Source organism: Phalaenopsis equestris, unplaced genomic scaffold (assembly GCF_001263595.1).
Source record: "Phalaenopsis equestris unplaced genomic scaffold, ASM126359v1 Scaffold000134, whole genome shotgun sequence".
Classification (NCBI taxonomy): domain Eukaryota; kingdom Viridiplantae; phylum Streptophyta; class Magnoliopsida; order Asparagales; family Orchidaceae; genus Phalaenopsis; species Phalaenopsis equestris.
Window position 1 is genome coordinate 2501279 of NW_018164576.1, and position 18309 is coordinate 2519587.

An 18309-nucleotide genomic window follows, 5' to 3' on the forward strand; every position below is an offset into this window, starting at 1 on the left:
TATATATATATATATTCCAAGGAGAATTCTATGATTGTGATGAGATACTAAACCTTAAACCAAAAGAGCGAAAAATTCAAAAGATTGATGATTGCATTTTTATGATTGCATCAGATTGTTATGTGCATATGAATAAAAATTTCTTCATGTTGACCATTTTAATGACAGATAATGCCATTGAAAAGACTAATAATATGAACATGTTCTCTTGTAAAAGATAGTCCAACGTTGTTTAGGCAAGGTGCAAGCTTTATGATACAACATCCATATTCAAATACTGATCTATGGTTTCGAATGTTGTACATTGATACTTCAATAACAAATTTATTGATCATAGGTGCATATCAATGCTAAAAATTTAAAACGTTTATGATAATGGCATTATAAAAGAATGGAAACTGCTAAAAAATCATGTTACGTGGGATAAGCTGGTAAGTGAAGATGGCTTGCACGGGGAGAGGCAAAAATAATGATGAAATGAGCTTCAATAGAAGCAAAAAAGGGTTTCAAACTCTCGATACCAAATAGTTGGTATAACCTTAAATCGAGAGGTACTTGATAATTACACCATTGGATTAAGTCAAACCTTAACAAATATAAAAAGTTATAATGACCGACAAGAAAAGTGAAGAATAAAAAAAAAGCATGCACGGATATCATACGCTATTTCTAAAATTATCACCGATAAGAATATAAATAAAAATTGGAATAAGTTCATACCAATAACTAATTGGTATATTACATTATTTTTTTTCAGAGTTCAATGATGTAATCCATTTCCCTGGAAATAGTTAAGCATATAATTTACAAGAATAGCCCTTATTTAATTAGAAAAGCGTATCCAGATTTAAAATTTTCAATGCTAAATTATTTCTATGATCAATAAATGTTGTGATAGTAGAAAAGATTAGTATGCATATTATTAAGTTTTTATTTTTTTTTTTTTGCTAAATAATGTGATAAATGTTATTTCTGGTAAAAAAAAAGCAATTTAGGTTGCATTCAAGTGACTTAATTTTATCATATACCTTAGAGCTTTAAGTGTAAAATTTTGGGGGTGCATAAAAGAAAAATGTAAATAAAATAATTAAAGAATTCTAAAATGTAACAAATATCTATGCATGTCAGCCAGGTGATCCAAATATGTCATCCTAGAATTTTGGGTAAATAAATTTAGATATATGGTACAAGAATAAAATACATAATATAAATTAATCAATTCTTATGTGAATTAATTATTAATGAAATTCACTAGAAGCTTTGTACTTCATTTTGATAATTTAAATTATGTATGTTCTTGTATTATTTATGAAATTCACTAGAAACAAATTTTATGTGAGATAAAATAACAAACACTATCAAACATGTGACAAAGATGCACTTGGAAAATCAAAAAATAAATTCTATAATATTTTCAAAAACAAACACTATAATATGTGTCGAGAGGTTGGTGGATCTGTCGAGACTATTCGACTTGTATCTGCAACGGTCGCTTGCCCCTATCAACCACTGTTGTTGTCTCAGATTTCTTCTCAGGTGTCTTCAATGGCTCTAACTTCCAAGCTTTCTCAAAAAACCCTAGTTGTTTAGCTTCTTCTTGAAAATTCCCAACTTTGTTAAGCAGCTTCCTAAATGTCTTGATGGTGAATCCCTTAAGCAAGAAACCCATTGGACCATGGATGATCTTTAGAAGAATTTTGATTGCGTGCTGCTCCTGGAGTTATGGCACACACTTCATGCTCAAATTTCTCCATCGCAAAATGTAGTCCATCAATATCTCGGTTGGTTTCTGTCGCTCCACCACAAGATCACCAACGGTGATATGGTGTTTAATTCCAGCAAACTGCATAACAAAGAAGTCTTCCAATTCTGCAAATATTTTCACTGAACCATTGGGCAGTTCGACATACCAGTCAAAAGAGATTCCCGAAAGACTGCTTACAAATTGATGACACAACAACGCAACACTACCCCCACATTGCCACAACTTGCTCGGAAGTGTGCAACATGTTATCGGGAGTTTCCCGTTCCATCACATGTCTTGAACGACGGTAATACAAAACCCTTTGGGTGTCCAACATCATCAAATTCTTCGGGAAAGGGTCTATCTTTTAGAATCAATGCTCCTTTTGACTGAGTCAGAGCTTCTTTCACCTGTTATTCTACCATTTGTTTAATGTCTTTTTCTGATATTAATGAACTGAGTCTTTCTTTGGTTGATCATCTTCATTGACAAAAGTGAATTCCTTCTTATCATCGACAATCTGAACGCTTTCTGGATGGCTTGCCCCTGGGGATACTATCGGCGGTGACTGTGATTGCCCTTAAATAGTGGCTATAGCAGTCGTCATTTCTTCTAGTTGTTTTTTCATCTGGTTGATCTGTTCATCACGTTATTGAATGGCTCTTTGCAACTCATCTGTGGCGTTCTCCGCAGTGGGTAAAAGAGCATCGCACGAGGATAAGGTGGCTCTAGCCTCAATAAAGTCGATTTCTATAAATTCCTCTATCTTATAATCTGACGGATCGTAAGGTTTATCACTCATATCTTTTCTTCGTTCTTTGGACAACCTTGCAATGTCGGCTCGAAGCCTTTCCAATATAGCCTCGATCGACCTTCCTTCGACAACTTTAAGGTCAGTTGGAGGTTTTTTATGAGCTTCACCTCTTTTGCTGAGCATTGGTGTAGTTGTGTAGAAGTCTGTTGGAACAACTGGATCAGCCGAAATCATATATTCTGGCTCTGTCAAATATTCTTTCGAAATTATTATGTTCCCGTTTTTGAAATTCTTTTCAAGCCATTCTTTGAAGCTGATACAGTTCTCTATAGTATGTCCGAGCAGTCTGTGGTAAGGGCAGTAATTGGGATGGTCTTTCTTGTCGACTTTCTTCAGCCCCATTGGCTCTCGTAATCTGAATTTGAGATTTTTAATCAAATTCTGGAACATCTTTGCTATAGTTTATTTTCTGAAAGAATATACTTTGTTCAACTGTTTGGTCGCAGATGGACCCTGCCTTTCATCCATCCGGCATGGCCAATGCTGGAATGACTGTTGACTGTGTTGTTGGTTGCATTGTTGGCTACGTTGCAGATCATACTCCTGCAGATATTGTTGGAAGATTTGTTGAGGCTGCTCGACCTGAATCTGTACTGACTGCTTGCCTTTATTCATCGTTGTTACTCTCTCAGATTTTTCTTCAAATGTCGTCACCGGCCTTGGACCATTATTGAGAGATGGTGACAGTATTGTGGTAGCAACCTCATAGACACCATCTTCTTCGTAGGTAGCAGGCAACTGGTGAAACCTACTCCCCATGCGTAGAGGTGAGGTCTCACGTAATCCTGTCTCATCCAGTCGGAGGGCGGTGTCAGTAGTAGCCAGCTCTGTGGCTTTCGCCTTCTCGACCATTAGAATTTTCTGGTTGTGCCTCATTTCCCGTGTGTCGCATGGACTTTGAATTGGACCCAATTCGAATACGGATATGGCGGGGCAAAAGTATCGACTGACACTTCTCTGACACTTCTTCGTATAGAATCTCCTTCCCTTTGTTTAGTGGAACAGTTGGTGTAATAGCAGTGAATCCAGTGGCAGAAGCAGAAACAGTACTGGGAGCGGCAGACTTTACAGCAAAAGTAGAATTATTTTCAATCAACACCCTCTTCAAAGGAGGGAATTCCTAAACATACTTCAGATTGAACTCCACCACAGGCTCGACGGACTTATATGTTTCAGGTTTCATTACAATAACGGCGACATTCCCGAACTTGGCTTCAATATCGTCAAATCCTCGTCTAAATTTAATGACTGCCAAGTCAATCAGTTTGCTCTTGCTAACAGAAAACTTCATTCCGGTGGCGAAAGAAATGATCAACTTTAGTGAAAACATTGTCTCTGTCATTTGAAAATTTTCTAGAAGTCAGTGACGTCCAATGTCTTGTAATTTGAGAGACAGTACTCAAGTTAATGCACTTGTTTTATAAACTGGGTATCCTTTTAAATTTATTCTTGTGAATTTTGTCTCAAATTTTGTGATTTGTTTTGTTTTGAAATTTTGATGAAATTTCGTTTTTGTTTAGAGTTTTAAAGGAAGATTGTGAGAGTGAAATTTTAGTGTTAACTCCTTCACAACAAGTTAAGATCAAAGAGAAATGAAGCATTGGACCCGGTTTAAAAATTGGAGGGGGTCGGCCTTGCATCGGACTCGCTTTGATAGACCACTCTTTATCTACCACACTTATTGGGGGTCCACCCCACTTTAGATTTTGAAGAGTTCGGAACCTCCCTATTTAAGGATGATTAAACAGTAGGTTCCAAAACCCAAAAGGAGTCGACTATGCCTACCCAAAAAAGAAATGAGCAAGGTATGTCAACGAAAGAAAGGTAGTCTGGCCCACGAGGGACGTGGACACACTACCGATGTATGAAAACAAAACCTTTTGATCAAAGATGGAGAGAGGTACCATTCCCCGGCGGAGTCGCCAGAAATTGTCGGCCGTTATTTTGGAAAATGGATGATTTTTTTTAAATATGAAAATAGTTTTAATATAAATATGATTTTTTGAAAGTAATGTTTTAATTTAAAAATACATGCGCCAAACGAGTCTTACATATTGAATAGTTTGGATGGTTGAACGCAACACCACAAGTAATACACTATCCCGAAGGATAAGCATACCATTTGCCAGTAGGTTCAAACCAAAACTAAGGAGTTTGTGACATTCGTTTGTTCTGCATAACTTTTTTATGTATGGTCGGCAAGTTCCCCTACCTCATATAAGGATTAGATAAGGTTTATTTTACCTGGGTTTCAAGTTCCCAATAGAGACAAGCTCCTATAGTTAATTACATCTTAAATGATCAGGGTCACTTAAGAAGACTCGATTAAGATCAATGGTTTTGTCTTCAAGATTTTAAAGTTTAGGTTTCCAAAATTAGACACGGAAAAATCGTTTGGGAGTGGGTCAAATAGGAACATTTAATTTAAGGAATCCGAAAGAATTAAGAGTAGGGGATATCACAGATCTAGGGGAAACCCTGGTGACTTCCCAATTATCTTATTGTTTGGTTTTATATCTTTAAAATAATGTTATTCAATGTTTAATCCTGCAATTTCTTTCAGAATTTAGGATTTACATTCGCACGATATCCGATCGTCCAAATGGCATAGAAAGATATGGAGCATTTACACTGTACCCTACGGTAACCTCCGAATCCGAAAAGTGTTAGGGCTTATAATTGCACAACAATGTTGTGCAAAAGTCCTAAAGATAAGGTGAGGATTTATGTTGTGCTAAGCAAACAAACTCGAAGTCCTATGGCTTGTTATTTAAACTAAGGAAAATGTTTAGCTGACGTGAACTTATTTTGATGTTGCAAATCCATCTTGAAGTTGTTATTTTGTGTGTTCTCATCGTGCTGCATATGGTGTTCGCAACAAGCTCTCCGTCGTAGCACCTTCGGATTCGATGTTAATTTAAGGGAACATGCAATTGTTGAGTCAACGATCTGTTATCAGGTACCTCCTATAAAACCAACTACTAACCTCTTACTCTAAGGTATAGTGTATAAAAGAAACAGTAGCAGGTATAGCAAAGGAAAGCAATGACAGTACAGTATGTATAGGAGCAGTAAAGCATACAATATAGGAAAATAGTATAATGCTCAATAGAAAAGAACAATACAGTGTGTTGTAAAATAAAATATTGCAATGTAAATCAAACATGTATACCTAGGAGGTCTGTTGCTCCTTTAAATATGGTTGATGTAGCAGGTATAAGTATGGTGACAGAATTTAAGAAATGAGCTAGCATGCATTGTATCAACAAAAGAAATATCACATGAAAAACTTAAGAAAGAGCGGCAAATGAACTGCGACAAAAAAAAATCGAGAAAATCGGCAAATGAATCATGATGGAAATCTCGAAACAAAAAACAACAACAAATGGCAACTCAAAGAAAGTCAGCGAAAACACGAGAAGATCCCGGAAAGAGACCACGAGTGTTTTACCAAGAGTTCCAATAAAATCACACGAAAAATCTGAAGAGAGAAAATCGCAAGTACTCATGTCGGGGCTAAGTTCATATACTATATATTTATACTTGAGGGACGTCGAAGGCTACTATCGGTCACCCAGATCTATAGAGCTCGTCACTCAGCTAGAAGGGTATCCTACTAAACCTAACTTAGGAATGTGCAGTACCAGTAATCGACAAGTGAACAACTAAGTTACAATACATTTAAAATGTATATTTTAACATGTACATATATTTCAGGCATACAAAAGAAAGTTGTATCAATTTTGTAGTAAAAATATTTTTATAAATATTGTATATGTTCTTATTGTGTCGGTTCTCATCAGTTTTAAAAAATATAATTGTCCACGAGTTGATCAAGTTGTCGGGCATAGGACCGCCAACAACATAAGAAAGTACGAGTCCCCCGCTAGTCTTGTGTGGGTGAATGATGTTATCGTCCTACGGTTTACCAGGCCATCAGATTGGGTCCTGATGTCGTAGGATGGAATATCATTTTGTTCTACCACCGGTGTGCCTTTGTCATCACCGTCTTAAGCCTCAAAACAAAACTGACCTACTTGCGGCATGCGGCATTGCTTGATGGCATTGCTTGATGGTTCATATATAGCAAAAGGTTATATATGCGCACTTATGTATCGAGCATAAGCACCAAAAGCCTAAACCAAGAAGCAAGGAAAGCAAATCAAAAAGCAAGAAATGAAAAAGAAAGAGGATTAACTCACCTCCAAAACAAATTTAGAAAAGAAAAGCCAAAACGGCAGGAGGGTTAGCCTAAAGCATCCGACTGGCGGGGCTTTTTCGAATGAGTAAAAGAGGTGAAATACACTCCCCATGCTAGCCATGGAACATCTCCAGAAGATACAACTTAGAAAATTCTTAGTCATTCCCAAATATCAGAAAATTCTTCATCTTTTCTATATCTTTTGTTCTTCCTCTTTTTTTTATATTGCAACTAATCTAGACCCCAGAATTGGGACCTGAAACATTTCCAAACGTCTAACAGAGCATTCCTCGGAAAAGAGCATTTGAATTCTTTCAAACATAAGAATTAAAAAATTCCACCTCACAAACATTGAAGCATTCAATTCTAATTCAAACCAAAAGTTCCATAGAGACATAAACTCAACACAACATAGAGGAACCCAAACAGATGCTCTTGGATAGGAGCAATAGAAGGAACCACCAACCAACACTCTACACAAAGAAGCCATAGGCATGCGGCCAAGAACAGCAAAGGGGAAGCCACCAGCCCACATTCAACACAAAGGAGCCACAAGAGAGGGCTCACGGCTAGGGACAGCAAAGGGGAAACCACCGGCCCACTTTCAACACAAAGGAGCCACAGGAGAAGGCTCATGGCCAGAGACAGCAAAGGGGAAACCACCGGCCCACATTCAACATAAAGGTGCCACAGGAGAGGGCTCACGGCCAGGGACAGCAAAGGGAAAACCACCAGCCCGCATTCAACACAAAGGAGCCATAGGAGAGGGCTCACGGCCAGGGACAGCAAAGAGGACAATTCGAGCCCAAGCCATACACAAAGAATCAATAGGCAGGGAATCACGGCCAGGAGGGCTCGCGGCTAGGAAGGCCACCAACCATTTAAGATATACAACCCCAACACAACAGGAACGCTCACAGCCAGGAATATCCAGAGAAACCACCAACTCAAATCCAGACAGGAGTAGCAGCCATAAGGGACGAAACCCAAGCCACTAAAACAGGCAGGCTCCTCAAAGCATTGATAATAAATTTCAACATGTATTTCGAACAGGGGAAATATCAGGAAATAAAACCAAGCATCTGAAGCCAAATACTTAAAAGCTAAACAGATTCCAACCTGCATTCGAACAGGGGCAGCAGTTGTAAGGAGTAAAAAACAAGACTCAAATCAACTACAAAAAGTCTTAGAAACCAAATTTCAACTGCTCGTGCATTTCAAACATAAAAGGCAACAAAGAAACAGCAAAACAAGGCTCCATAGCAAAACATTCAAAGTTCCAAAATTAAATAAAATCACCTTCATATGTTTCGAGCAGGGGGGCAGCCACAGGGGGCCAACCGAATCCAGCAAATGGCCAAAAAAAACAAGCCGCCATCAAGCAAAATTGAACCCAGCAAGGGGTCAAAACCAAGCCACCATAAGCAAATTCCTCAAAGCTTTAAAACCCAAAATTTGCACCCATCATATATTCCGAACAAGGGGGGCAGGTAACACGAAATTGAAAAATGCAGGTAAGCCCCAAAGCCGACATCTCAAATCATTGAAACGAGTCCCGGCATATATTTGAACAGGAGTAACAATAATAGAGAGCTCAAAAATCAAGTCTCAAATCAACATTTCATTCAACATCTGATTCGAATAAGGGAATAACAAGAAACAGGGCAACCAAAATAATTCCCCAGCATAAAGATTTCTTCCAGCATGCATTTCAAACAAGGGCAGCGATAATAGGGAACCAATATCAAGCCCCAAATCAATATTCCATCTAGCATGTACTTCAAATAGGTAAATAGCATCATAAGGTAAATAGCATCATAGAGGCATCATAGAGCAAAACTGAGACCTCAAAATAATCCCCCAAGAAATCCGAAAAAAATTAAATTTTCACCCAACATGCAATTCGAGCAAAGAAGACAGTCACAGGGAGCCAAAACTAAGCCTCAATTCGAGAATAAATCTGCACTTTTTTTCTTAAATAATTTTGTTGTGCAAGCCTCCCTAGTTTCCTTCACATTTTCCAGAAAAATAAATCATTTTTATTTTTTTTTTAAATTTGTGCATATCGCTTATATGTTCCAGCTCACTAATTTTATAGTCATTCTCATTCTAAACATTAAACTCAGTTCTTAAAGTGACATTAATTTCTCAATTCCAGGTGCATTAGAAAAATGCATTCATGAGCAATTCCAAGTGATGCATACTAGAAGAATCATTCTTTTCGCCGGGCAAAATTACCAAAATACATCCTTATAAATTATGAGCACATTAAACCCAAAGCATGAAAGTAGAATAAAAAAGATAATTCCTTCAAATGCTTGCAGAAAGAAAGAGGAAGAGGTTTACCTTTTGATGCAGATTCAAATCAAACTCAAGAACAAGCCTAAGAAAATAAAACAGCAACACCTCCCTTAAGAAACTTGATGCAAAAGCACAAGTCTCCTAAAAGTTTCGAGAATACAGCAGCGAATGCACACGACCAAAGATGCCACAATTTTTTTCTCTTCTCCTCTCAAAATTTCAACAACCCACAAACATGCCCTAGGAAAAGAGAAAGAGTCGCACCTACCATGATGCCTTGGCCGAATGAAGTAACTGGAAAGGAAAAGACGCATTTAGAGACGAGGAAATGTAGCCTCGAGAAGGAAAAAGGTCGGCCAGTTGAAGTCTTACAATTGGAGAGCCGCTCGGTCGAGCGGCCATGCGAAGAAGAAGGGAAGTCGGAAGAGGAGGAGAAAGCCGTGCGGATTGATCGAGGGATCTAGGGCACGAGAGGGGGGGCAAGTTGGGCTTTCAATCGAGTCGCGACCGGGATATAATGAAGGTTGCGCGCGCGGGTAGGAATTAAGGTTTATTATTATTATTATTATTATTATTATTATTATTATTATTATTATTATTATTATTATTATTTTATAATGTTTAATATTTTAAAAAAAAATTTGATTTGTGCATTTTCACTTGTGCGTCAAATCATAGCAAAATGAATGTTTTTTTAGGTAAATTCGACGTTTCGGACGCGCTGGCGCGGTCCATTTCGTCGTCTGAAGTAATTTTGACAAATTCATTGATTCGTGTGTGATTTGCTTGTGTGCAGAATTATAGTAAAATAGGTGTCATTTCTAGGTAAAATTGACGTTCTGAACGTGTTCGCGCAGTCTGTTTCGTCATCTGGGGTCGTTCGGACAACCTTATCAATTATCGGATCAAGAATGCATCAAATTCGATTTCACTTCAAATTTTGAGTTCTTGGTCGATCATTTCAAAAGTGAAGTGAACTATAATATATGTGTGTGAATGTACTAAAGTCATTATAGTTGTCCTAAGGCTTTTAAACCCTACGGGATCTCTCTTTGGGCCTCCACATGATGGTCCTTAACCACTCGACCAATTATTATGGTTCGTGAACACAACCACTCGATCAAATAGCGATGGTTTGAAATCACCCAAGCGAGACACCACAAGAGAATCAGGAAGTGGTTCGAATTTCTAAAAGAAGTGGGTCCCAATTCTAGTCATCTAAGATAGTCGATAGGAAAGTCTTATAGTTAGATCATAAGCTCTAAGAAGAGGAAAGAAATACCTCACAAAAATGAGGTCAACAAGAATAAGGAGGATCTACATATGATTTTTATTGATTTAAAAAAACTTACCAAGAGAAATTCTTTGGAGAATTCTAGAGAAGAAATGTGTTGATATGAGTCATATTCAAGTCATTAAAGATATGTATACTAGAGTTGTTACTTGTGTTCGAACAGGAGGATTGATCCATGATTTTCCTATTTCAGTGGATTACATCAGGGATAGGCTTTAAGCCCATATCTTTTTGCTTTAGCTATGGATGCTCTTACTGGACATTTACAGACTGGACATTTACAGGAGAATAGGAGAATATACCTTGGTGTATATTTTTCACTAATGATATCCTTCTTGTGGATAAGACGAGAGAAAATTCAGGAAAAACTTGAATTAGAGAGGTCTACATTGAAAACTAAAGGACTTCGTTTGAGTATAACTAAAACCGAATACATGAAATGCAGTTTTAGTAGTAGTAGCTCTAGTGGCAAAGTTGTAACTATGAGTGATCAAATTATTAAAAAGTGTGAACGTTTTGGATACCTCGTGTCTATTGTTCAAAGTGATGGTGATATAGATGGGGATGTTATTAGAAGAATTCAAGTTGGTTGGTTGAAGTGGAGGAATGCATTGGGCCTGTTGTGTCATAGAAAAGTATCGCTTAGACTAAAAGGAAAATTTTATACGATGGTGGTGAGACCTACAATGCTCTGTGGCGCAAAATGTTGGCCTTTAAAAGAGAACATAAAACATAGTTAAGTATTGCTGAGATGAGAACGCTTAGGTAGATGAGTAGCTTGACACTTTGAGAAAATGCGAAATGAATATATTCGTGATAGAGCTAGTGTAGCTCCAATGGTGGATAAATTAGAGAGAGTAGCCTTAGATGGTTTGGTCACATTAAACGTTCATTAAACGTTTTGGTCACATTAAACGTTGACCATCTGATGATCCGATTAGAAAAGTAGATGTTTTAGATTTGACTTATGTTAAGAAAGGCAAAGATGGACCAAGAAAGACTTACGCATATTGTATAAAAAATGATCTTAATTTATTAGAATTACATGAAAATATGACACTCAATAGAACGCAATGGAAAAAAATGACTCATGTAGCCGACCACACTTAGTGGGATAAAGGCTTGTTGGTGTTGTTATTTTTTTATGATCTGGTATTAATAATTATGATGTATATATATGATTATAAATGCATACTAATATTTTATGACGATTTGCGTAAACAAAATTTCTACATGTTCCACCCTGATTAGTAAAAATTAAAATGGGTGGTGGTAAAAATATGTCTGGTTGGCTTTTATATCTCTATTATATCTTATGTTAGATTAAAAAGGGATCAAACGAGAGTGAAACAAGAAGAAGTTATGGTGTGGCAACTTGCAAAAAAAATAACAGCTCTAGGATGGCAAGAAGCAAAATTGAAGTATAGGATTGGGTGTGTATAGAGTTAGAGAGGTATATTGCAGACATAGGAGAGGTGACGCCAAGTGTTTTTCTACCTATAGAGACCAATCACTTTGGACATGCAAGGAAATGGTGATTGCATTATGGAAGCGAGCGAGTAATTCTTTGCTCTAATATTTGTAAAGCAAATAAAGGTATTCTCAAAAAAATTTCATCAATGAGAGACAACTTATAACAATGGTTCAAATGCAATAATATAAATAAGAGAAACAAGAGAAAATGAATTTGGAGCTTTGTTCCAACTCCAAACTGTTTAAGAGGCTAGATATTTATACGTTCTACAACAACAACAACAAAACCTTAATCCCACTACGTGGGGTCGGCTAGATGAATCATTTTTCTCCATTGCGTCCTATTTAGTGTCATATTTTCATTTAGTTCTAGTAAATTAAGATCATTTTTTGTACAATAAGCCCAAGTCTTCCTAGGTCTACCTCTGTCTTTCTTAACACAAGTTGAATGTAAAACATCTACTCTTCTAATCAGATCATCAGATGGTCGACGTTTAATGTGACCAAACCATCTAAGACGACTTTCTCAATCAGATATTTATAAGTTCTAAATTGCGAAAAATTAATAAAAGTTTGAAACCAAAATGTAAAAATTAGACATGATCAAAAAACACAACACGCATAATAAAAGCTACAATCCTCCACTAGCACAAAAGCAGTGGTGTTAGAAATATTAGCATCAATTACAAATGATATAGCTGATCCAACTAGATGCAAAAGATATTTAATCAAGTGCACATGGATAATCCTCATCTAGTTGTAGAAGATATTGAAACAAATCAAGATAATTTTCCACAAAAATTAGGGCACAAAATATTTGTACTTCGCCAAACTCAAATCAAAGCAATACAATACCACACAGCTCCCGTGAATACATAAAAGATAAGCACCTAAAATTCGAGATGTAAGGCGATCTCTCTCAAATCCTACAATTCGAGTGGTGAGAAATCTCTCCCAAACCCTAACCCTAAAACTCAAGAATACAATCTCATGCATAACCTCAACCCTAAACTTAATAGCCCTATTTATATTAAGCAATAATGAATAATAAAAGACTATATTGTCCTTAGGTATTGACATAACAAATATTTAATCAAGGGCATACAATTAATACTTCAAAAATTAATTTTACACTGCAACTAAAGCATAAAATCATAAATTATTTATCTTCATCATAATAATTTACCTACTAAATAACATTTTCATGAATGCATCAAAATGTACTATCTTGTTAGACTTTGTAATTTCCTTTGCTAACCAATACTTTCATAAATGATCAACTTATTCTAGAAGAAGCAAAACAAAGCACCTCATAAGTATTTGTTTGATAATTTGTGTTGTGCTTTTTCCATAAGGATAAATTCAATGATATCCTCACTAAGATGGATAAACTAATGTAAAAGACGAACTATTCATGCTCAATAGTGATTTTCTTCCTATTTCAGATTTGCATGTGTTAGAATAAAAATTCTGACATTTCATATTTAAAAAAGAAGTAATGCAGCTACAAATAATTAATAAATGAAGCCTATAAAGAAAGAGAATGTTGACTACAGTACAAGAAATGCACTATGCCTTGTTCTTTCGAGAGATTAGGTTGAGTACGAGCCTAAAAAGGTTCAAGGGCCTGGGACTAAAACCCACACAGATATATCAAACAATTAGAAATGTGAGACTTCAATCTCATAATACAATTTAATCAAAACATTAAAGCTTTTAAACTCCATATTTAACGGCTCTAAACAACTTCACACCATTCATACTCTACACTCAATCACTAGCCTGCTAGTTTTTATGGATTATCACAATGAGTATAGAGTTTCTTGCATAGTAAGCTCTAAATTCCCATATTATTTTCCCTCTACCTAACAAGGTTTTTTTCAGATTCATTTCACCTAAATTCCTCTTTCACTGGCCTGCTAGTTTTTATGGATTATGTCAATGAGTACTGAGTTTTTTGCATAGTAAGCTCTAAATTTCCATATTATTTTCCCTTTTCCTAAGAAGCTTCATTTCATCGAATCTCTCAACCCCCTCCCTTCCAAGCCAGTTTTCCATCATTCATCCTTCTATGTTCCCTATGTGGTAAATGGGACGTACTGCAACCCATAAATGTGAAATGTTATGACGTACTGATGTATGCAACCCTCCCCCTGCATTGCAAGAAGGTTGTTCGTGATTTAAACCTACAAACTTCCAATCAAAATGGAAGCAACGAAATAATTGCACTAGGTTTGTCCTCATAGATAACATATCCAATGAATGAGGTTTCCTGTAATTTTGAGATCTAGAAAGGTTGATGTACAGAGTCTTACCCCTACATTACAAAAAGAGTATTTATGTGACACAAACCCATGAACTCTGAATATGAGCAAACCTAACCATCAAAGCAGAAAGCAAAAGTTAACAGGAAGTGAGTTGAGCAAAAAATAAAAACTTACTAAAATGCACAAAACTGAAAGTGTCAGTGGTGTGCAAAGTTTACAAACTATATATAACATAAAAGGGGTTTAGCTATAAGTGGAGGTGGGGGTAATACGATATTGGTAACCATTGTTTCAAGTCTACCCTTATAGTGTTGGTAACCATTGTTTCAAGTCTACCCTTATAGTGTTTCACAAAAAAAATAAATAAAATTACCATTTATGTTTAGTGAAACAGTGATAAAATTCATAAAAATCATAGATTTTTGTCTTTAATTTAATATATTGAAGGGTCAATCCTTGTTTGCTTCTCCAATCATCATAACCATGCTTGAGCATTTGTTTTATCGCTTTTCCACTACATTTCCTTCTCATGCTTTTCTATCAGCCATCAAAAAAATACATTCTATAAGTTAAAGTATGCCAAAATTTCTTTTAAAGATGCTGGCAATATACTTATTTCATTAGTTCCAATTTATTACTTTCCAGCTACATTTCAAACTTTTGTACCAACCCGACTTAACTATTTATACCATCAACACAATATATTTTAGTTGAATTTGTGCAGATTGTTGTACAAGAAAAGGACTTCAGTAAACTTACATTGATGATTGTGATACAATGCAACTTTGACCAATTAATATTCAAGCTCATTTGTTTCCCTAAAACCATGCTTCGTGTCTCCCCCCCCCCCCCCCCAACCCATGCCAAGGTCAATCTTTTATACATTTTTATTCATTTATTTATCTTCTTATCATTTCCATGTTGTCACGGCATTCTTTCATATTCCTTCCTTTTATAATATTAATATAACCTAGGCCCTCAGTGTTCATTGGTTTTGTTATCTGAACTGGGTCCAGATAACATTTGTTTTTTCAACTGCAGTTAAGTTTTGGATAGCTATATCGTTCTTATAAAAAAAACGATGTACAGAAGTTTGTTTCTGATGTGAAATTTTCTTTTCACGCTAAAGCTTAGATTATAAACCTCCTTATAGCATTTTATGCACATATAAGAACCACAAAATACAATAATATTGTTATTTCTATGGTTAAAATCAGATAATATCCATCATCTTCATAAAAACAGGAGCTAGGAAACAAGTTTTTAAATGAGAAACTGCATCCATGGAGATGATTCTGAATCTCAAGAAATGAAAACAATTATAATCACAAGTTTATTTCAAGTCCTTGCAACTTTTTGGATAATTAATGATACAAACATTCTGATAAAGGTTTACAGATACAAGCAGTTGAGGTCACAAGAAACTGAGAGTTCTATGTTCCAGGTAACCCAGTAAGAAAAGGAGCGTTAAGCAGTCAAATTAGCTTAGGATACAAGCAGTAAAAACTTTAAGGAAATAATTGCAATAAAAAATGAATATAAATCACTTATCTTTAATTTGCACCATTTAGCAGTGCGTACAGTTCATAAAACAGGATTACGGACGAGTCGAATGTAAAGCACTTTACAGATGAATCGAAAAAGTAATACACTAACTAACCAATAGCCAGAAGAGTGGGTTTCTTGAGTGGACGGTCCTCGGGAACAGGCTTCATCCTCTGCTGGATATGTAGATAAACAGGATTACCGGTCTTCTCATAGTTCCAGAACACATACTCCTTCCCAAAAGCTAGAAACGTGCTCAAGTCCACGTACAAACCCCCCTCCGACTTCTGATAAACAGAATAACCATTTGTTGAGAAAGGAAGGTAGGAAATCTACATCAGACCTGTAGAATGGGTTCACGAAAATCACCGGCGTGTCAAAAGATACACAGCACTCGTTCTTGTATATGCGGTTAGTGGGCTCGGGTATTCGAACCCTAGAAAGATGTGATCGAAGCAGCTCCATGAGGAACTGGAGGTCCGCTGTATCTCCGGTGCTTGAAGCTCGATAGAATTGTATGTGAAAAGAGTTAATAGTCTGGCTGTGGGAACTTGGAGAATGGGGAATGAGAGGATGGAGACACACTGATGACGGCGGTGTGGGTACTGAAAGGCTAAGAAGAAGGTGGGAGAAGTAAGCCAAAAAGATTCTGAAGCCCCGGCCAGGTTTAGGCTTTATAGGGTTTTACTCGGGCCGCTCACGCTGCCCGGCGCGGCGAAGATCAATTATTGTGAAAACCAGTGTAAATATATGGCGGGCCCCACAACTCATTTACTTTATCTAACATTTTTTTTTGGTCATTTACATACATGACTCGCAATTCTTTATGTGTTGATATCTCGCATCTACACTTTCTTATTGACAGGAAAAAATTTGCATACCTAAGCTGCATATATAATAGAGGTAATATTTGCATTATATCAATATTATATTCGTATTATATCTCATGTAACATTTATGTAATTTTAATGTAACCTATAGATATGTGAAAACAGAAGTACGGAACTTATTTGTAAGTTCATGTAGGTTACAAGTAAGTTATATGGAGGTTGATTCTAGGTTACAGGTGATATAACACAGATATAATGTGGATATAACGTGAATGTAATATTCATTATGTGCGCAGCACTGGGTACATCTTACGCACGCAAATTTTTCTCCGTGTTGGGGGCTGTAAACAAGCCGAGTGAGATTACAATATATTCGTGTTGGGCTTATTTAATTTTTTTATCAAAATAAATTTGTAAAAGTTAAATTGATGTTAAACTCAACCCAAATTCGAATTTGTTCAAATTAGTTCTTGTTCTGTAGAATTTTGAGCTACAATCAAATTTGTATATTATATTCATTCTAATATATTGAAGCAATAATATTTTTTTAAAAAATATTATTTCATCCCCATTCCATGATGGTGTAAATGAAAACTTAGTAGTTGTTTGGGATCAATTTTTATTTCTTATTTTTTATTTTTAAAATTAAAAAAAAAGATGAAGCTTAATACTAGAGTACTCTAAAAAAAACCTACAAAATATTTTTTTTAATATTAAAAGTACCGAATGCATCTTTTAAAAATTTAAGTAAAAAATTAACATAAAAATAAAACTGATACTAAAAATTAAAGATTAAAACAAAAAAAAAGTATTTAAAAAAAAAACCCAAATTTTAGGTTATCACTTCTAAATTTAAAGCAGATTTGTAATGAGAGTTCTTCGGTTTGTAGGCGATGTGGGACTAATTTGCGCGGCAGTACATGCGGAACATCGGAAGCATAATACCACCTGATTTTATTTGTACCTCATCGGCAAAGCTAAGTTCGCTGCGGCACACCGATTTTTGGGGAAAAACAGAATCCCCCGGCTCTTATGCTTCCTAAAGTATTTACATATGAATTTTAGGCACTTTTACATACATGCCACCCAAATTCCGCTTATCCATATTTCTCACCTAAATTTATATATTTCATAATTTCACCATCCAAATAATTTTTATAAATAATAAAGTTTAACAATTTTTAATACATATAAATATTGATAAAAAATACATAAATTTATATTGTTATTTAATTATTTTTTAGCCAAAAAAAATAGAATTCAGATGAACAAATATTTATTTGTGTTCAAACAAATATTTGTTTGTGTTTGGTCTATTTGTTTAATGAATGAATTGAACACGAGTTATTTAACGAGCCGAACATGAGGTGTTTGCGAACAATAAATTTTTCTTACAGCCCTAAATATGTAGCGCTCGCATCTTTAATTTCATGCCAAAATGATAACCATTAAATTTTTACAAGTATGGCATCCATTTTTTTGGCATAAAAAATATCATTATAATTTATATTTAAAAAAATAATGTTTTCTTATATAAATTTATAACATTATCATTTTATAAATATAATTAAGATTTACCTATATTATCACTTCATTCTTATGTATTTACATATCTAACACCTAAGTCTTAAGTTTACGTACAGAACCCGTTAACTTTGCACTAAAATGTGTAGTTCACTTTTTAAAAATCAAAATGATGGTTCTTTTGATTGATACGAAAGATTTGGTTGGTACAAATATAAAAAATAAAGTGTAGTTGCTAGACATGTAAATACATGAGAATTTAGTGATATTTCTATATGGTCGATAAAACTCGCAAAGTTGTGGTTGAACCAAACAT

General features: G+C 35.5%; 1 protein-coding gene across 1 annotated transcript in view; it reads right to left on the reverse strand.

Annotated features, from left to right (window-relative positions):
- Positions 1–16348, reverse strand: part of LOC110021477 (ubiquitin carboxyl-terminal hydrolase 14) — a 61048-nt gene extending 44700 nt beyond the window's left edge. Inside the window, 2 exon segments of the mRNA XM_020719983.1 lie at positions 15755–15926; positions 16009–16348. Of these exon segments, the coding sequence (XP_020575642.1) occupies positions 15755–15926; positions 16009–16104 (268 nt within the window). The 5' untranslated portion in view covers positions 16105–16348.
- Between the last annotated feature and the right edge of the window lie 1961 nt (positions 16349–18309).